Here is a 20,000-nt window from a genome sequence, read left to right on the forward strand (position 1 = left end):
GGGGTTGAAGGACCAGATCTAGATCCACTTCATTCCAGGATGCTTTTCAAGGAACCGAGCAGCTGTAGAGATCTGCTAGCCCGGGGGGGCGAGACAGGTCAACTAGCTCCAATCGAAACAGGGTGTTTAAAATGCACACACACTTCCACATATGGCAGCCCAGACTGTAGTAGAACATTTTATCACTCAGACCCAACATGATGCCCTCGGAGACTAAAACTGGCTAGAAGGCCCCCCTAAAGCCTGGGCTCTTTTTCTTGGACTACTCCCGTGCTATCTGTGGTTTAACCCTGTTATTTTGTTTGCCCAGCATTCATAACACTGACCCACGCCAGCTACCTGCTATTTTTTTCCCCCTTCTTTCCCTCCAACAGACATTAAGACCAAAGAGAGCCCTTTCTCTCCATTCCAGGCCCTAATTTCACAGTCATGCCGAATGAGGGATCAGTGCACGGGGAGGCAGATGGACGCAGCCCGGGGCCAAGAGAAGGAACTGGAACTTAGAGTCAGACACAAGAGAGGTTGAGGCGTGTTGGCTTACAGAAGAGATGAAGAAAAAAAGTGGGAACAGTGAAAGAAAAAAAGTTTGCTTGTATTTAAAAATAAAAGAAACAGAGGATGGTGTTTTGACATGGCTTGACTGTGGATTCTTAACAAAAGGTCTGTCTTTTTAAAATCTAGATAATTTACTTCACAACATGTGCCTCTGTTGAGCTAAAAAGAGTACGGTTATCATGCGTCAGTCAACTGCGGTGTTAGCTGCTGGTGCACAATTTCTAAATGAAGACCTCTTCAAAAGAACATCACCTGATGTGTATGCAGATCAAATCTAATCATCTCTGTTTTTGTGTGAAATTAAAGACGGTGAACTGAGGCTCAGCATACAATGCAATTCAGGTGGAAGAAAATGAGCTTGATTATATGGCTGGAATGCAATAGAATCCTTGATAGCCACTGTATTTAATTCTGGGTGTACTGTAACTAACTGCTTCCACTTTTACAATTAGAAAAAGTAAAGTACACCTGGGATAAAATACAATGTTTACATAAGCTTACACAAATAAACATAAAAATTGTGGCTGACAACCAAGGCATTTATCGTACGAGTTCATCTTTTGTGAACCAAAATGCAACCTTTGAGTCATTCGCTTGAATGGGGGAAAGTGCAACGCTTAGTATGGCCACCACAGTGAAGGAAGTCCCATCTTCCAGTCAGAACAGTCAATTGTCAATCTTCATAGCCTGGCGGTTCTTTGGGAAAGGGGTCTGTTAAGATTCACTTGTTTGTTATGGCAATCTGTCTGCACTGCCTCTGACCGAAGAAATAACATCGCATCACATCCCATCATAAACCGCGAAAAGCGTCATCCTCCAGTTCTGCTCTGGGTTCTGTCTGAGAATGCAAAAAAATTATCTGCGGTACTCTCATATTCACCGCTCTTAACCAACTATGATGATTTCCACTGCTGAGAAACCTGGAATAGAGCTAGATATCCCATGTTGTAATATTAATTAGAGCTTAAAAACAAAAATAATGGGACTAGTTTCTTCAGGTTTTGTTGGTGATTTGAAATATGTAAATTAGATGATAATAAAAGTTTACCAAGCAGTTCTTGAGATTTCAGGATTAACCCATTCGTTTAGATAGGACTTTGTTCTTGGATGAACTGCCCAGAGACGGTGCTAATATGGCCGCAAAGTGAACAGAGAAAACTTGAGAAAATTATTATTTTTTCATTATTAAAGGTCATATTTTGGTTTTGGGGGGTCTCCAACAACAGGCTGATATGCATGCAAGGTCACACAACACGCAGTTAAACACCAGCATATTACTCTTAACCCTAACCCCAAGTAATAACAATAACACACATTCAGTATTAATCCACACATTGGTAAAAAATTTTTACTATTATGAAAATTGACCGCCGCACTTGTGTATGAACAGCTGATGGTGGCTTAAGACAAATGGCAGAGGATCGCGAGTTCAAAAACACATTTAAATCAGTAAATGTCGAAGCATGTGTCACGTTTTCAACGTGGGTTTAAATGCAATATGTAAACAGCCTTATCTTCCTTTAATAGCGAACGGCTGGCAGGGGCGTCGCTAGACCCTACGTGCCCCAGTGAAAATCTCCAGTGCCCCAGTAAATGCATTGAGATATGATTTACTTCATATGCAAGTGTATTTATTAAGAGTGGTAATTCCGAAATAAAGACGTTATTCTCTGTGTGCAACCGAACCAACGCTGGTGAAAGCAGTATGTTTAATAAAAAAAGCAAACTGATGCATCTCCGCGTGTGCGCAGAGAAATTGCGCCTCTCTGCGTGTGCGCCTCTTTCACGCGCTGCTCCTCTGCCAGTGCAAGTCCCGGTAGTTATGCGCGCCAGAAAAGCAGGCTACTTGTCACGCGTCGCTCATGCGTTGTAAAACCGGCGTAACAGCCTGTTTTGTTTAGCTAGTCGACTAAACAAAAGTTTAAACAATATGACAGTGATCTTACTAAGCATGGCTCCTGATTTTTGTTGTATGTTTTTTTGTATGAAGCAAAAAGGAGGAATGAGGAGTCAGGGAGGTAAAGACTTAACAAAGCTAATTCTCTGCCATGTGTCAAGTCTAAGACAACAGAAAATTCTATAAAACATCTTTTTTGTATTTTATTGAATTGTCTATAGAATTTCATTCAAATGAAATTAATATTTATGCAAAAGATTTCTTAAATGATCTTAGCATATCACTCCAGTATTGCCTAAACATTGTTTTCCAGTTACATTTAAGATTATTTAGAATAATAATTGTATTTTGTTTATAATAAATATAATAAATAAATATTTCTTTAAAAAAAAAAAAAAAAAAATACGCACGCACGCACGCACGCACGCACACATATATATATATATATATATATATATATATATATATATAAATATATACTTTTATTTATTTATTTATTTATTTATTTATTTTTTGGTGCCCCAGTAGAGCTTTATGTCTAGCAACGCCCCTGACGGCTGGTGAATCCTGCATTATAGCGTAGGTTACGGTATCAAAAATCCAAAAAATAACAGGAACAAACACAACTCTAGGTTGGCTATACTGTGGTACAGTTGTGAAAATGAACTTTAACCCAGTAATCACTGCAGCCGAATCTCCATCTGTCAGTGATTGTCATCTTGGTGTCATGGTCAGTCCCGTGATCACACACGCTCAACTTGTGTCTGAAGGGAAACACACGTTCATGTTTTACTGAAACCGGCATTACATTTATGGTAATGTACCGTATCGATGTCGACGCGTTCAAGCAAAAGATCTGAACCCAACACGATTTATTTATTAGACTCTGAGTAGACCATCTCGTTAAAGAATCAATAGTTTTAAACAGTTGCACTTTCAGATTTAAACCTCAGCTGGATGTTTTCCCTCACTTGTGTTACACACTGCATGGAAGGTTATTTTCAAAAACCCATAATAGGGGTTCTAAAAAGCTTATGCTAGGTGTGTCTAATGCTGCGTCTATGGCAGGGGTGCCCAAACTCGGTCCTTGAGGGACGGCTTTCTGCAAAGTTTAGTTCCAACTCCAATTAGACATGCCTGAACCAGCTAATCAAGCTCCTTCTAGGTGCACTAGAAACATCCAGGCAGGTGTGTTGAAGCAAGTTGGAGCTAAACTATGCAGGACACTGGCCCTCCACGAACAAGTTTGGACACCCCTGGTCTATGGGTTATGAGACTTTGCTCTCTGACACAATCTACATTGTAGAAAGTGCTATAGAAATAAAGATGAATTGAATGGAATTATGGAAAAAGTAAGTGGAATAAACTTCTGCGACCTGTACAAGATGTCAAACAGATTAATCGGAAAAAATGGCTAGCTTCTAAACCAACGATTTGACCAGCTTTACTCCTCTAACTACTCCACCACACAGCCTGTAAGTGATTGATTCAGAGATACCAGAACGTTAAAGGGACAATTAGGTTACATCACTTTCCCTCCCTCGCCAATGACTGCATGCGGTGGCACCATCAACAGGTAAGCAGGAGAGACTGTGACTTCCTTCCTCGCATCCCCGGGGTCCTCTCAGTCTCACGGCCCGTTTTCAGCATCGGAGAGCACCTCGTCTGGCACATAGATCTTCTAATCACTACCAGCCTGCCATCCATCCATCCCTCACAGTCATCAATTATTCGCACAGGACAGAAAGAAAAGGAGGTGCGAGGATGGAGCTCAAAGAAAAAACGAGAGAGAAAGAGTAAAGAAAAGAGGGAGGGGATAGTTTCAAAATAAAGGGAATGGGACTGAAAGAAAAACAGAGAAAAGAGAAAGAGAAAAGGTTTGGAGAGACATCCGTCGATAATGACAGATTACTGTAATTCAGGCTGTCAGGAGCATCGACCTGTGCGGCTCACGCCAATCAATAGCTCAGTCCACTATCGAGCTCCGCGCAGGCACACAGATGGGCGAGATTGCTGCGAGCGAAAGACTCAAGCTGAGCCAAACAATCTCTCTGGCTTGGAGGACATGGCAGATGAGAATCGCTTTCCCCCTTTTTCTCTCGCTCTCGTCGTCGTCTACCCTCCTCTTCTCCTTTGCTTTGTTTTCTGGAAGTAGCATCTCTTTGAGGAGAAAAAGAGCGCTCTTAAAGAAAGGTTAAAGGTCTCTGGTGTCAACGAGGCTGAGATGCTTGGATTTGGACTTGAAAATGTTTAGATATTGAACAATATCTCAAGAATACCAGGCGTTCTCAAAGTCTCAATTCAAAGGTCCAAATCTGAATGTCAAAGGTCCTGTGGGAATACACATTCATATAATCTAGTTCCAAATTAAACGATAATCTATATATACATCTGAAAAGTTAGATTCTTTGGTTTTTAATTATATCATTTCATTCAAAACTCTAGCTAGGGTGTGATAGACATTAAAACCTCTTGCTTCCTGAGCACTGGCTGTGCCAAAGTGATGCAAATGCTAAAGGCAGGGTCACAACAACAACAACAACAACAACAACAACAACAACAACAACAACAACAACAACAACAACCTGGTCAGGGGAGGTGAAACCTCAACATCTATTAAAGACCCTAAAACAAGATCTTCAACTAAAACTAGTTCATTTTCTATGTCCCCACCTACAAACTCTGCCCCCTCCTAAAACACATAATAGAGAGGACATCTTTGACTCATTTTAGACCTTAGACTTAAAACAGAGTTTTAAAATCAGAGTTAAAACTTGCAGACTGCAGACCTGTAAGAGACTCCTGTAGACTACAAAGTAACCAACACATCTTAATAAAGAAATTCAGCTTGTTCAAGTCTCTTGGACTGGGTTCTTATTCATCATTTCCCACCCCAACAGTTCAGAAAAAAAGGGTTAGACCTACTTTTGTTGGTCTAGACCAGGGATGGCCAAAATTTTTCTTATAAAGGGCAAAAAAAAACAAACTCGATTGTGGGCCAACTATATAGCAAACCACATTACAATAAATTTGCTAATTTATTCAATAATATAAAAAAACTTAAGATTTTATAATGAACTTATTGCTGTAAAAACTTAAACAATTTCGTTTATAACTCAATGGAGTTCAATGCTGAATACACTAGTTTTCTATCTGTCAAGTGACAGTATTTACAGTTTAAAACTTTGTGTTTATCAAAAAAGTAAAAAAAACTAGTTTGTGCATCTAAAATAATCGCTAAAATGATCCATCATTGTACATTATTTAAATTGTACACTAAATTTCAAATATTTACGGTTATTAATTTGAATGTTTTTTTTTTTTTTTATATTTTTGAAGTCTCTTATTCTGACCAAGGATGCATTTACGGTCAGGATGCTCTGATCGATCGGCCAGAGATTAGTATCGGCCGATAATCACATTTCATCACTCGATTGGTACTCTCTAATCTGGCTGATCTCATGAACAGATCACAGTTGTTTGTTTACGAGTATACAAGCAGAGGACATATAAGAACTGTAATCTTTTTACATATCAGGAGTGAAAGTTCCGTGTTTTCAACAATAATGCAAGTTCATCAAAACCTGGCTGGAAATATTAGTGAATTTTTTTTTTTACTTGAATATTTAATAATATAACTTATCGTAATATACTTATTGTAATAAATTGTAGTTTATAGGCATATTTCCTTTTAGTAGAATGGCAATGTATTTACAGATGTGTATTTTAACTTCTTATGCATCAAATATGCGCTTCAATCTTCATTGAGACATTTTAAATTCTTCTTCCATCATTTGCAATGTTTCCAAATTGCTTTGTTGGTGATTTTTCTTACCAATATTTTAATCTGTTTTATCTATTATTTTCTGTAAAGCTGCCTCTGACAATTACATGTCCACAGTCCACAGGCATAGGCTGGTATAAGATTCTGAGGGTATGATAACCTTGGATAAAAATATCAAGGTTTCACGGTATTTTGATTACTGCTTTAAAATATAGTCTTTTTAAATGTCTGGGTAAAAAACAAAATTTTTTCCCCTTTTAAAACAATATATATGTATTTTTTAAAGATTTAAATATTTTGGAGTTTTTAACATGTCAGGCTAAATAATTAAAATGAATCTATTGACTTCTGCTGTCTTCATTACTTCCATAAACACAGATTTCTTTACAATTTAAAATGGCATCTATGGAAGGAGATACCGCTGTCCTAAAAAAAATAAATAAATAAAAAGTAAAAAATCGTACACATACCTTGCGAACGGTATTACAGAAAATGTTGTCGGTTTCAAAACCTTGACTTTTCCAAATCACAGTATACCTTGAAAACGGTTATCGTCCCATGCCTAGTCCACACTAAATGGTCATAAGAGACATGTTTTTTGAATTATATGCAACACCTTTAATTTATTCTCTTAAGTAAGGCAAGATTTCCACTTAATTATCATACTTAAGAGTGAAAATGTGCTTTATGCATGCTGAAAAATCCTGATCAGAGCATCCCTAATTTACGGTATGAAAAAAATTAAGATTTAAATAGCAGTATTATTACAACATAAAATAACAGTTGACACAACATAATAACAGTGTGTACAACAAATAATACAATTGAAGTCAGAATTATAAGCCCCCCTGAATTATTAGCCCCCTGTTTATTTTTCCCCTAATTTCTGTTTAACAGAAAAAAGAAAAAGAAGATTGTTTTTTTCAACACATTTGTAAACATAATAGATTTAATAACTCATTTCTAATAACTGATTTATTTTATCTTTGCCACGATGACAGTAAATAATATTTTACTAGATGTGTTTCAAGATACTAGTAGCTTAAAGTGACATTTAAAGGCTCAACTTAGGTAATTAGGCAAGTTAGCGTAATTGGGCAAGTTAGGGTAATTAGGCAAATCATTATGTAATGACGGTTTGTTCTGTAGACAATCGAAAAAAAAAAACATAGTTTAAGACGACTAATAATATTGACCTTAAATTGTATTTTAAAAAATTTAAAACTGCTTTTATTCTAGCTGAAATTAAACAAATAAGACTTTCTCCAGAAGAAAAAATATTATCGGAAATACTGTGAAAAATTCCTTGCTCGGTTAAACATCATTTGGGAAATATTTGAAAAAGATTAAATATTTCACAGGAGGGCGAATAATTTTGACTTCAGCTGTATGCAAATAATTTCTATGATGTCAAAGCAGAGATTTCAGCATTATTACTCAGGTCAAAAAACCCAAAACAATAAGTTTCAGAACTAGAGCAGAGATTCAGATGTGTGTGTGTGACTCGTGTGTGACCGACAGAAAGAGAGAGAACAAAAAAAACAGCAATTTGCCAGAAAGGGATTTGAAAAGTAAATGGCTGTGCATCACAGCTAGCAGGCACTGAGGGCTGATCAGAATGATTCCATCACCCGCCTGACTTGCTGAGCCGAGAACAGTGCTCTACATGTGCAGAGCTGCGAAATGAGACATCAATAATTATCGAGCGGTTCTACCTGCTCCGCTCTGAGCCTGAGCCCAACCTGACTGTCGATCCACACATCCATGAGCCAGGCCGGGGAAACCAACAATAATAATAAGCCTTTGCCACCTTAAATATGACAAAAGCCCACGTGCACTCGTTAGCCTGGGGAAAAAAGGATACAAGTTTTGGTATAGAGGGATGAGGGACTTCAGAGCTCTGCTGGCGTTGATGGCTGTCGCTCGCACCACTGTGGGCAATATATTCCCATCCACTATGGCTCCGTCAAACAAGGGACCAAAGAACGGCACCTGTGGAAAAGGGACATGACATGATATATGAACGCTTAATAGCCTGCCAAGAGGAGAGAAAAAAGAGAGAAGCCCCAAGCATGGGCAAAATACACATTTCAATCAGTATTAAGGGCTGTTCACACACCCTGCTTTTTCAGCATGAAAAATGGTGCATGGCATGACTGTAAAATGAGACAATGAATCTTTATGAACTCCTTTGCAGCGAGTCTGAATCTTTGTATTTGTTTTGATGGTGCGTTTTTTTTGTAGTCTGGTCCAATTTATTTTATTTTATATACTAGTTTTGAGTTGGTAAGCGTTTATGGAATGTGGATTAATTAAATAGAGCAAGAAGTAATAATGAAATAAAATAATGTAATATTATTGCAATTAAAAAAAACTACTTGCTATTAGATTTATTAGAATTATTAGTGCTAAGAAATATTTTATCGAGAGTATTTTTTTGGAGTCTGTATTATTGCATTCTGATGGTCCTTTTTTGTAGTCTGTTCCATTTTATTTTCATTCCTTCATTTTCTTTTCAGCTTTGTCCCTTTATTAATTTGGGGTCACCACAGCAGAATGAACCACCAACTTATCCAGCACATGTTTTACACAGTGGCTGCCCTTCCAGCCACAACCCATCACTGGGAAACACACACACTCATTCACACACATAAACTACAGTCAATTTTAGCCTACCCAATTGACCTGTACCACATGTCTTTGGACTTGTGGGGGAAACCGGAGCACACAGAGGAAACCCACGCGAACACAGGGAGAACATGCAAACTCCACACAGAAACGCCTACTGATCCAGCCGAGGGTCGAATCAGCGACCTTCTTGCTGTGAGGGGAACGTGCTACCCACTGCGCCACCGCGTTGCCCTCCATTTTATTTTATTTTATATATATATATATAATTATTATTATTATTTTTTTATTTAAATAATAAGTAATAACTAAATAAAATTAATTAAATATTATTACATTTAAAAATAACTACTTGCTATTAGATTTATTAGAGCTAAGAAATATTTTATTGACAGTTTTTTTGAGTCTGAATTATTGTATTCTGATGGTCTTTTTTTTTTTGTTCCAGTTCATTTTATTTGATTTTATGTACTAGTTTAAGAGTTTTTGAAATGTGGAACAAAATATAGCAAAAAATTTATATTGAAATAAAATTTAAGAAATATTATTGCAATTAAAAATTTATATTTGCACCGATTTGCTGCTCACTTAGATTTATTATTAGTGCTAAAAAATATTTTATTGACAGTATTTTTGTGCAAACAGTTTTTTTATCAACATGCCTGATGCTTCTGTAGCTCAAAAGAAAAGCATTTATATAAAATATATAATTTGTTCCATAATTTCTGACACTTTTCATTATCTAGTGCATCTAATATAATTTACTATAGTGATATACTGATATAGTATTTAATATAAATACTATTACGATCAAAAAATGATTTTTGCTGTTTGTTCAAACTACTTATTTAAAACGATCAAAACAAAATAACACAAATTTGTAGATTTTTGTGGGAAACTTAACTGTTTAAACAAATATTATTCCCACCCCTACCATCTAGAGAGAAAAGAAGAAATAATAATAATAATAATAATAATAATAATAATAATAATAATAATGGGCGACGTGGTCACGCAGTAGGTAGTGCTGTCGCCTCACAGCAAGAAGGTCTCTGGTTCGAGCCTTGGCTGGGTCAGTTGGCGTTTCTGTGTGGAGTTTGCATGTTCTCTCCGCGTTCGTGAGGGTTTACAAGTCCAAGTCCAAAGACATATGCTATAGGTGAATTGGGTAAGCTAAAATTGTCCGTAGCGTATGTGTGTGAATGAGAGTGTATGGGTGTTTTCCAGTGATGGGTTGCAGCTGGAAGGGCATCCGCTGCATAAAACATTTGCTGGAAAAGTAAGCGAATTAATTCGTTCTGCTGTGGCAACCCCTGATTAATAAAAGGGACTAAGCTGAAAAGAAAAGGAATTAATAAATGAATGAATAATAATAATAAAAATATAAATAAAAATAAATAAATAAATAATATAAAAAAAATTAAATGAATTGCAAAATAAAAAAACTGTACAGAATCCACATGTACCTTGATAACCCAATATCACAAACATTAATCCATAATTTTAGACAATGTACTTTATTACATTTGCTTTGCAATTGAAAGGTTCTAAGATTTAGATTGACAGTCTATAGAGATGCTGACATGCTCAGAAAAGAAAATTCTAAATGGGTCCCATGTTATAGAAAAAGCCCTACTATTGCTGTTTATTGTAAACCAGATTTTTTCTAAATGGATGAAGCTCATTGCATCTCGCAACCAGTTGTCAAAACTCGGCGGAAATCTTTATTCCCATAATAAAAGAATACACCGTCTTACTAACAGTGTCAAAAATGCAAGGGCGTTTGCAGTACAACTCCATAACCCTGCTATATTCGGAGAACGTCCAAAAATGTGCAAAATTTTCCCTATTTATGAAGATAATTTTCTTTGTAAAATTCTTCTGTGTAAACTGTAGGAAAGTTTTTCAAAAGCTTAAATTTGTTATGTTAACTTAATCGATACTAATAATAATACCTACTACTAACACTGTAAAAAAATGCTGGGTTTCACACAATTATTTCATGTTGTCACAACACAAATTGATTAGGTTAACATAATAGTTTTTACAAATTTAAGTTGGTTGAACATAAAAAAATTTGGTTGTCCCCAAAAATTTGGTTGTGTTGATTTAGCTCATTTTAAATAAGTTGTCTGAACAAGGAGCAAAACTATTTTTTTTGAGTATACTACTACTACATTACTAAATTTTTATTCAGCTTATTTATATATCCACGTTTTTTCCTATAATTTTAGCAAAAAAATAATTAATAACTCTTTAGTTGCATTAGACTGTATGTGAACAAGCCTTTACACACCCTATAAGCAAGCAGCTTTGTCCTCCAAATAAAAAGAGGCATGGAAATGTCAAAACCTTCGACGGATTTCAGCCTGCTACATAAAAAAAACCCATCCTGACATTAAACAGAAAAGAAACAGTGAATAGCCTTCATGCACTGAAATGGGGTCTAAATGGACTTTCATAAAAGCCAGGCCTCGTCTTTCTTTATCTCTCCATCTTTCTACATTTCCTCAGACTGCATGAAAGACTGAGCCTCTCGTCTCGGATCCATCTCCACAGCGGAATTCGATTCTGAGAATCCCATTCATTCAATTAAGCCCTGACATAACTGAGCAGGAAGCAAAGGCTGGTAGCGCCAAAGACAGATCTGCTTCCACCGTCTCCTGTTCGAGGCTTTGAGCTCATTTACAGAAAAAAACAAATGGCTGTGATGCACAAACAAATATCTCTGCTTTACTTTAGTTACTCTTTAAGAGCTACAGATTTTTTTTCTCCCTCTAAGTATGCTTAAGTGTTTTAGCGTAATCTTATGTATTGAGATAATAGCAGCGCTTCTCACACATAGACTTTCGCCCAGGTGTATTAATGGCCCCCAAGTATATTTGGCGATGCTTTTTTTACTATTATTATCCTCATTTAAAATAATATTTAATATTATAATGCCGATTAAATTATAATTCTTTTAATATTCGCCCAAATGAACCAAACATCTGCAATCAATTAACCAGTGAAAAATTGTCTCTCGTTTTCCCTTTTCATAGGCTATGCTAGTTCTGTGTGCGCGAGAACTGTCAACATTCCCACAGACGGTCACATGCTCTGCACACCGACAGAGATGTGCCTTTTTGGCAATTAAAAAAGCATCCGGTCTGGGTTTTTAAATCTCCTAATGTCCGATATTTGGCTTTTGCTTTCGAAAGTTGACGTTAAACGTATGCATTTTTACATTACCTTTTTATTGAAACCTACTTTCGCTTGGCTTCACAGCTGACTGCACGAGCACAGCCGTGAGAGCGAGAGACACATTAAAGGGCACCTATGGTAAAAAATCTACTTTTCACGCTGTTTGGACAGCCATATGTGCATGTATGGTGTATAGACTGTCATATTGGGGTGATATAAGCACACCCAGTGCTTTTTTTTCAATTTAACAATTTAACAACATAAAAAACGGTGGACCAATTGGAGCGGTTTTCAAATCGACCGCTACTTGACGTAGGAGAGCGGTCCCCCCGCCCACCAATATTGATTGACAGGCATCATATCCTCAGTTTGTTAATTCACGTCCGCCATTTTCAGCGTGAGTTGAAGCGATATCACTAAAGGAACATGCTAGCTCTATTTTTAGATTTTTAGATGCAGGGTTTATTGGGCTCAACACAAGAGCAATATTCTCCACATTATCGGAATTATTGGTTGTATCTTTAGGTAGGTTTGCAAACATGTGTACTTCTCATTGAGTCTACCTTATACTTCAGCCGTTTGCATTTCTCGCCATCCCAGAAGCTCCCTGTGATCTTAACTAGCATGCGTTTTAGAATTCTAAACATAGGTTTCTATCAGGGGACACTCAAGTCGACCGCTGGGCGCTGCGGACCGCTGCAGAAACCTATGTTTAGAATTTAAAAACGTGTGGTGCGACGATTCGGGACACTTCATGTTTCTGCCGCGCCACAGAGAGTGTCTGGTGTGCCATGTCGCGGCTTCGAGCGGCGCATCCGGTGCCTCAGTCAAAGTTAATTCAGTGTGCGTGGTTATTAGTTTCTGTGTACAAGCTCGGCACTTGAAACTAGCACACAGTTGGCTGTAAAACTGTTCAAAGACACATATGATTTTGTACTCTTTGCTTGGTCTGTGTCCGAGTCGTACATGTACGACTGAATGGTGATTTTCTCTCTCCTTCTCCGTCTGCCTGTCAGACTCTGTTGCAAACGCAGAGCGGGTGAGCTCATGGCCCCGCCCCCTTGTTACGTTGGCGGGAAGCCGAAACTAATTTACATGTGAAGCAACACACCCATAAATCAGCGAACTGTGGACACGCCCCCAACATGACACTTTCTAACACATTATAATAAAAAAATCTGAAATGTGTTTTGAACTGAACCTAAACTGGCACTTAGAAGAACCATAATATTCATATTAAATCATAAAAAAGAGGTAAACTATGTTCCCTTTAAATAATTCATTAATGACTAATTTGACTAATTAATGAAAATTTACTATATATTAATTAATATAGTGTACCACAGATACAGGGACAGTGGAGGGTTTTAAAGCTGCTATTCATCAGTGGATCGCTCGAACAGTATGTCAGCTTTAAGACAAACCAGCTGATTGACATGACTTTGAAACGCTCCAGTGTTCCTTTATCTGTGGTTACACTCAGTAAACAGGGGTGAATTTGGTAACTGATGACCTTCACGGCCAATCACAGTCATTTCTGTTGAGCACTTGAACATAGTGGTAAATCAGCAGTGTGTAAGAATGCGCTCAAATGTTAGCAGGAAATGGACATTTTTTAAATTCCAGTATCGACTGGTACCGAATTCCAATATCGTGACAACACTACAATGGAATGTGACTTATTTCTATGATGTCAAAGCAGAGATTACAGCATTATTACTCCAGTCTTGAGTAATGACGTCACAAGATCCTTCAGAAATAACTCAAATATGCTGATTTTGAGCACGAGAATTTTTTTTAATCAGGTCAAAATAGTTTTATCTACTTAATTTTTTTCCTGGAAATTGAAATGTTTAAAAAAAAAACTGCCATACGATTTAATCAAGGAAATCTTAAAAACAGAAGATTCAACTAACATAAAATACATATAAAAAATCAAGTCTCACTTTATAACTTCACTGCAAAATTGCCTTTCTTAATTAGATATTTGGACTAGAAACAAGACAAAAGTTTCATCTAAAGATTTTTATTTAAAGCCTGAATTTTCATCTAAAATAAATAAATCTGTCTCTAAACTTTCAAATGCTAAAGTCATCTCATTTTCCAGTTTTACTCCCAAGTTACATTTCTCTACATTGTTTAAATCTGCTGGAATAAATAAAAAAAAACAGATTCAATAACGATTTTGTGCCATCTCTATCTAGGTCCAGATTTTCTGTAGGTTTTATGCAGGTAAACGTACAGTATTTGAAGACAAAGTGAAAAAAAAAATGTTTTTGAAAGCAACAAAATAATTAAATATGTTCTCTAAATGGACTGAACACAATCTTCATTTTCACATGTAATGATATGACTATTAAGTTAATACCTTCTGCACTTATTTAAGACCCTTAATTGAGAAAGACTGACTTTTTAGAAGCTATAAAGATAATTCAGCTTACTCGGAGTCATCAGAAACAATGAGGACATGTACTGAGCTCACCTCAGGTTTCTTGATGATCTGGATGCTGTACATGTGGTTCTTCATGGGGTAGATGACGATGAGCACGTCACCAAACTCAGTAGGAATGATGCCTCTCCGATAATCCCGCGAGTGCTCTGACCACACGATGTGCACTTCATCATTACCCAGGTGTCTCAACTGTAAACACACAGAAGAAACGCCATTAGAAATTTATCCAGAAAGCGCATGCTTATTCAACTCATTCAAGAAAGGCGTCTTTAAGCTGCCATCACCAAAAAAGCCTCTTATATAATGTATTAAACACGTTTCAGTAGTTCAGTACCTTCTCCTTGTGTCATTGTTATTACACAAAATTAATTTTTCGGACTTTTTTGTCCGGTTATGTTTTATTTTTATGTTTGTATTGTTTGGGGTTTTTACCAAAATAGGGTATTCAATAGGGTATATTTGATTTGATTTGATTTGAATATGCCGAGCTAGTATTGTTCCCATACTGATAAACTTCCGGTGACCGATTATTGTGAGTTTTTTCCATTTTATACGATTCCTTTTACAGCATCGATGTTGTAATGTAATTCAAATACAAGCAGTTAAATAGACTTTGGCATTCATTCAGTTGCTCAAGCGTAAAACGAGACAAAAAGCCGTTTACTCGCCCGCGCCTGTCAGAATCGGCAGGCTAGCGCAGAAGCTCCATTGAATATACTGGGGTAAAATAAATGCTGGTATTATAAAGACATGGTGGGGAAAATGTAATTTAATGCAGTGCTTCTTGTACTATCTGAGACCCACTTTATATCGGATATCACTCAGCCTGTGGAGATCGCTGATTTTTAAAGAAAACAGACCTTAAACGTGCCGGTTTTGCAAATGCAAAGTTCACCGGAAGCGCTTAACCCAGCTTACTGGCAAATTAAAAGTCCTATTAGCATGCTTCGGCATATACCCTATTCCACCTCAACAGCTCCTTTAGAAATAGTATTCCCAGGAATAAATATGACAAGTTCAATACTTATTTCCCAAACTAAAACTATCTAAAAATATTATGAAACGAATTCAAAACTGAAAAAATAGTTTAAGAATAAAATCTAATTTAAAATATCTTTGGTACAAACGGCCTTGAGCTTCTGCACTGATCATATTTTATGACCATCACGTTCTCTTAAACAAGCAAAACTTTAACTCGTCCGAATTGAATCTGGACTCCGCCATTGTGCCGATCTATCCACTACAGTCTTATTAACCTTGCTCTGTGACAGCTAAGAGAACAGACACTCGCTCTCTCTCTCTCCCACTCATTTATCTTCCAGCGATCACTCCATCATCCCTGGACCCGCTCAATCTCTGCCACGGCCATGGGCGCAGTGACCCGTCAGCAGTCTCGAGTGACGGACGCAACCTTTATGCAACCAATGACAAACTCTGTCCTTTGGAGTCAGCGATGGACATCGGTCATTTCTTTAACTGCGGCGTTCTGCTCTGTAGCTCCAGCTCAAGTTGTTTAAAAGGCTGTCAACTTTTACGCTGAGTTGAACAGGCCCAAAATGAAAGTTTACCAACTACCAAATGCAAACAGTATTTATGTAAAAACTAGCTAGTGTATGATGCTACATGGACAAAGAAGAAAGAAACTGATATAACAATAAATATTTAAATTATAACTGAACATAAATCATACATATAATTATAATTGGGCATCACAGTGGCGGAGTGGGTAGCACAATCGCCTCACAGCAAAAACGTCACTGGTTCGAGCAACGGCTGGGTCAGTTGGCATTTCTGTGTGGAGTTTGCATGTTGTCCCACAGCCTAAAGACATGCGTATAGGTGAATTGGTTAAGCCAAATTGTCTGTAGTGTATGAGTGTGTATGGATGTTTCCCAGTGATGGGATGCAGCTGAAAGGGCATCCGTTGTGTAAAACATATGCTGGATAAGTTGACGGTTCATTCTGCTGTGTCGACCCCAGATTAATAAAGGGACTAAGCCAAAAACAAAATGAATGAATAAATGAATAATCATAATTTATGTGCCTAGAACACGCTCTACCACTTTACATTAGACTTTCCAACTCTATTTCTGTGTTTAAGTTCATTTCTAAAGGCCTATCTATTTTCTCTCGCTTTTAATTCTCCTTGATTAATTTTTTTTTTTTACTTTTACTTATTGTTTTCTTCTTACATTTAAATTTTTCTTATTTTCTTCTCTGTCTTTTGTACTTCTACAAACAGCACTCTGGTCAACTTGGTTGTTTTTTAAATGTGCTTTCTAAATAAATATTGTACTCTACTGTACTGTAATACATAGTCAATTATAACATAATGAATATAAAATGATTCACGTGTTGTACATGGTTTCAAGAAGAATCAGAGTGCATTTTATATGAAAAACTGCATAAAACAGAAGCCATAAAGAGAGAAAAGCAGTGCCACTAAAGATTGGAGTAAGAGCTGTTAACACTTGAGATATGCTATTAAAAAATAACTTATTAAAAAAAAAATTGAAGAGAAAAAAAGATTTATTATAATTTAACTTATTTTTTCCATATACTAAATTTTCATATCAAAATGTATGGATCCAGTGCAAAAAAAAAAACAGCAGCCATAAAAAAAGAAAATTAGCTTTGGCATTAAAAGAATACATTTTTAACACTGCAAACAAAGACTAATCTTTAATATGAATGAAAAAATATATTTTCCATGAACTACGAGAACTTTTTACTCCCTTAAGAGAGCAAATTAGTTGATAAAACATGGAAAAACAAGTGGAACCAATCTGACATAAGAATAAATAAATAATATAATTAAAATTATAATATAAGTTATAATCATAATATATTAAATTGTAATAAATAACCGTCAATTACATTACAATTAATACAATATAATATATCCATTGTACGTTTTCAAATATAATTTATAGCAGACATATTAGAAATAGATTCATTAGAGTGCATTTTATCTGATAAAACAGAAGCCGTGAAAAAAAACATCACCAAAGACTGGGGTAAAAAAAATAAAAGAGAAACTAATGCTAACATTAATATTATTGAATATATTTAATTTCCATGAACTGCAAGAACTTTTGGATCCCTCAGAAGAGCATATTAGATGATGAAAGCTGCATAAAACAGCAGCTGTGAATGAACCACACCATGTGCACTTCATCATTACGCCAGGTCTGCGAAGACAGAAGAAATGTCATTGGAAATCTGTGCCTAGACAGCATACTTAGAGATATAGTTCATCTATAGTAAATAGAGCTGTCAAGCAGTTAAAAATAATAATCTAAGTAACTGCACTTTTCTGCTGAAATGAATCCCTTTTTAATTAAACTTTTATAAAACAATATTTCACATTTAATCTTATGTGTATTCAAAACAAAGAATGTATATTTTTAATACATTTAATGACTTTTCTTTTAAATTTCCATTCCTAATACTACTGACATCTTTAGGAAACGTTGTTCTTTGTCATATTTAACAAATATTTATATTTAACGCTAATAATATTGAATATATTTAATTTCCATGAACTACAAGAACTTTTGGAAGCCTTTAGGAGAGCATACCAGATGATAAAAGCTGCATAAAACAGCAGCCATGAATGAAGAAAAAAATAACAGCCACCACATGACGTGCACTTCATCATTACCCAGGTGTCTAAACAGTAAACGCACAGAAGAAATATCATCGGAAATCTGTGCCTGGACAGTATACTTATTAGAGATATAATTTATCTATAGTAACAAAAGCTGTCAAGCATTTATAAAAATAATCAAAATAATTGCTAATTCGTTTTTTCTGAAATGAATCCCTTTTTAGGACGAGATAAACTTTATTTATTTGTAAAATAAATAAAACAAACAAAGCATTTAAGAACATGCATTGTTTACAAAATAAGACCATTTATAAATATATTAATATGAAATATATATTGCACAGAACACAGTCAGGTGCTAATGTACTACAGGTGCATTGTTCTTGGTAGAGTTCAACAGTTTTATCGAGGTAGGAACAAAAGAAAGCTTTGTGGCTACACATTGTGGGTATTCAAAGATCGCTGAAAAGGACACCATGCTACTGCAAGCTCTTCAGCACAGTTTTATAACAAAAATGCTGGTAACCCATCTGCTCCAGTAGCATTATTGGTGCGCAAGCGCCTGAAAAGGTGCTTCACAACACATAGGCCTACTTCTACCCGGGGGGTGTCTTTAGTATCAGGTAATAATTGTAGCACGCTATCACATTCCTCTAAATTATTTTGTGTCTCAAATCTCAAATAGAAGTCATTTAACTCATTTGCTCTTTGTAAACTATCCAATGTTGTAATATGTTTCTTAGCAGGGTTCATATTAGTGACCAATTTCATTGTTTCCCAAAGTTTTCTTGTGTTAGACGTATAAAAACTGTGTTCCATAATTTTATTTTAATTCCATTTTGATTAAATATTCTTTCATGAAACAATAATTTGACATTTAATCTTAAGAGTATTCAAATCAACAAAGAATGTTCATTTTTAATATTTCGTTGATGGTTTTTCTTTTAAATCTCAGATTCCAATACTAATGAGAGTTTTAGAAAATGTTGTTCTTTTTATATTTAATAAATATTTATATTTTCCGTTAATATTATTGAAAATATTTAATTTCTATGAACTACAAAAACTTTGAAAAGCATATTAAATGTTAAAAGCTGCATAACCCCTTCTCCCCCAGCCCATTCAGTTTCATATATTTTTCCTTTTCTCTCTCTTTTAATTTTTTCTTTTATTTTAATTTTTTTTATTATCGTTATTTATTTTACTTAATACACCATGCTGCCAACCTCAACTTTTGGTACTAACCTGTTTATGTGCTCAAGTTGTAAAATGAATGCACATCATATATTGTTTATGCATATCCTAAACTGTGTTGCACAATATGAGGGTTATAGTGTGCTTTATTTAGATTTTTTTAAATACATTTTGTACTGTTATATATTTTCATTTTATTTTTTTCTATTTCTCCTGTTATATTCTCTTTTACTTTTGTTTGTTAACCGTCACAAAAATCTGATCAATAAATCTTTGAAAAATCTGCAGCCGTGAATGAAGAAAAAACAGCAGCAGAATAAGTTTGTGTGTGTGTGTGTGTGTGTGTGTGTGTGTGTGTGCGCTGTGGCACCGGCGGCCGCGCTGACACGCTTTAGTGTCTAGTTAACATGGTTTAGAGTTGCTATCGGAAGATCGTGCTCTGGATAGCCTCTCCAGCAGCCCTTGCAAATCCAATTTGCCTCTGAGGAGTCATGATAGGCGATGCAGCACAGGGACGGACCCAATCTAATTTGGGTTGAATATGGGTGTGCGTGGCGTGGAGGTCCCCTCAGCTCCCCCGCAGGGCAAAAAAACGACAGTCCAAAACCCAAGCGCCCCGCGCGTCACTTCACCCCGCGCCTCATGCTCAAATTACAGCCATGAATTACATGAAGCCTTCAGCTGCAGCGCTGCAGAC

General features: G+C 36.1%; 1 protein-coding gene across 8 annotated transcripts in view; it reads right to left on the bottom strand.

Moving 5' to 3' along the window:
- ralgapa1 (Ral GTPase activating protein catalytic subunit alpha 1) overlaps nt 1–20,000 on the bottom strand; it is a 158,733-nt gene that overhangs the window by 33,359 nt on the left and 105,374 nt on the right. For all 8 annotated transcript variants that reach the window (XM_056477269.1, XM_056477273.1, XM_056477271.1 and 5 more), the window contains 2 exons: nt 14,530–14,688; nt 8,101–8,228 (listed from right to left, as the gene is read on the bottom strand). In XM_056477269.1, coding sequence (XP_056333244.1) covers nt 8,101–8,228; nt 14,530–14,688 — 287 coding nt within the window. The remainder of the gene's footprint in view (nt 1–8,100; nt 8,229–14,529; nt 14,689–20,000) is intronic.

The sequence above is a fragment of the Danio aesculapii genome, chromosome 17, assembly GCF_903798145.1.
Source record: "Danio aesculapii chromosome 17, fDanAes4.1, whole genome shotgun sequence".
Classification (NCBI taxonomy): Eukaryota; Metazoa; Chordata; class Actinopteri; order Cypriniformes; family Danionidae; genus Danio; species Danio aesculapii.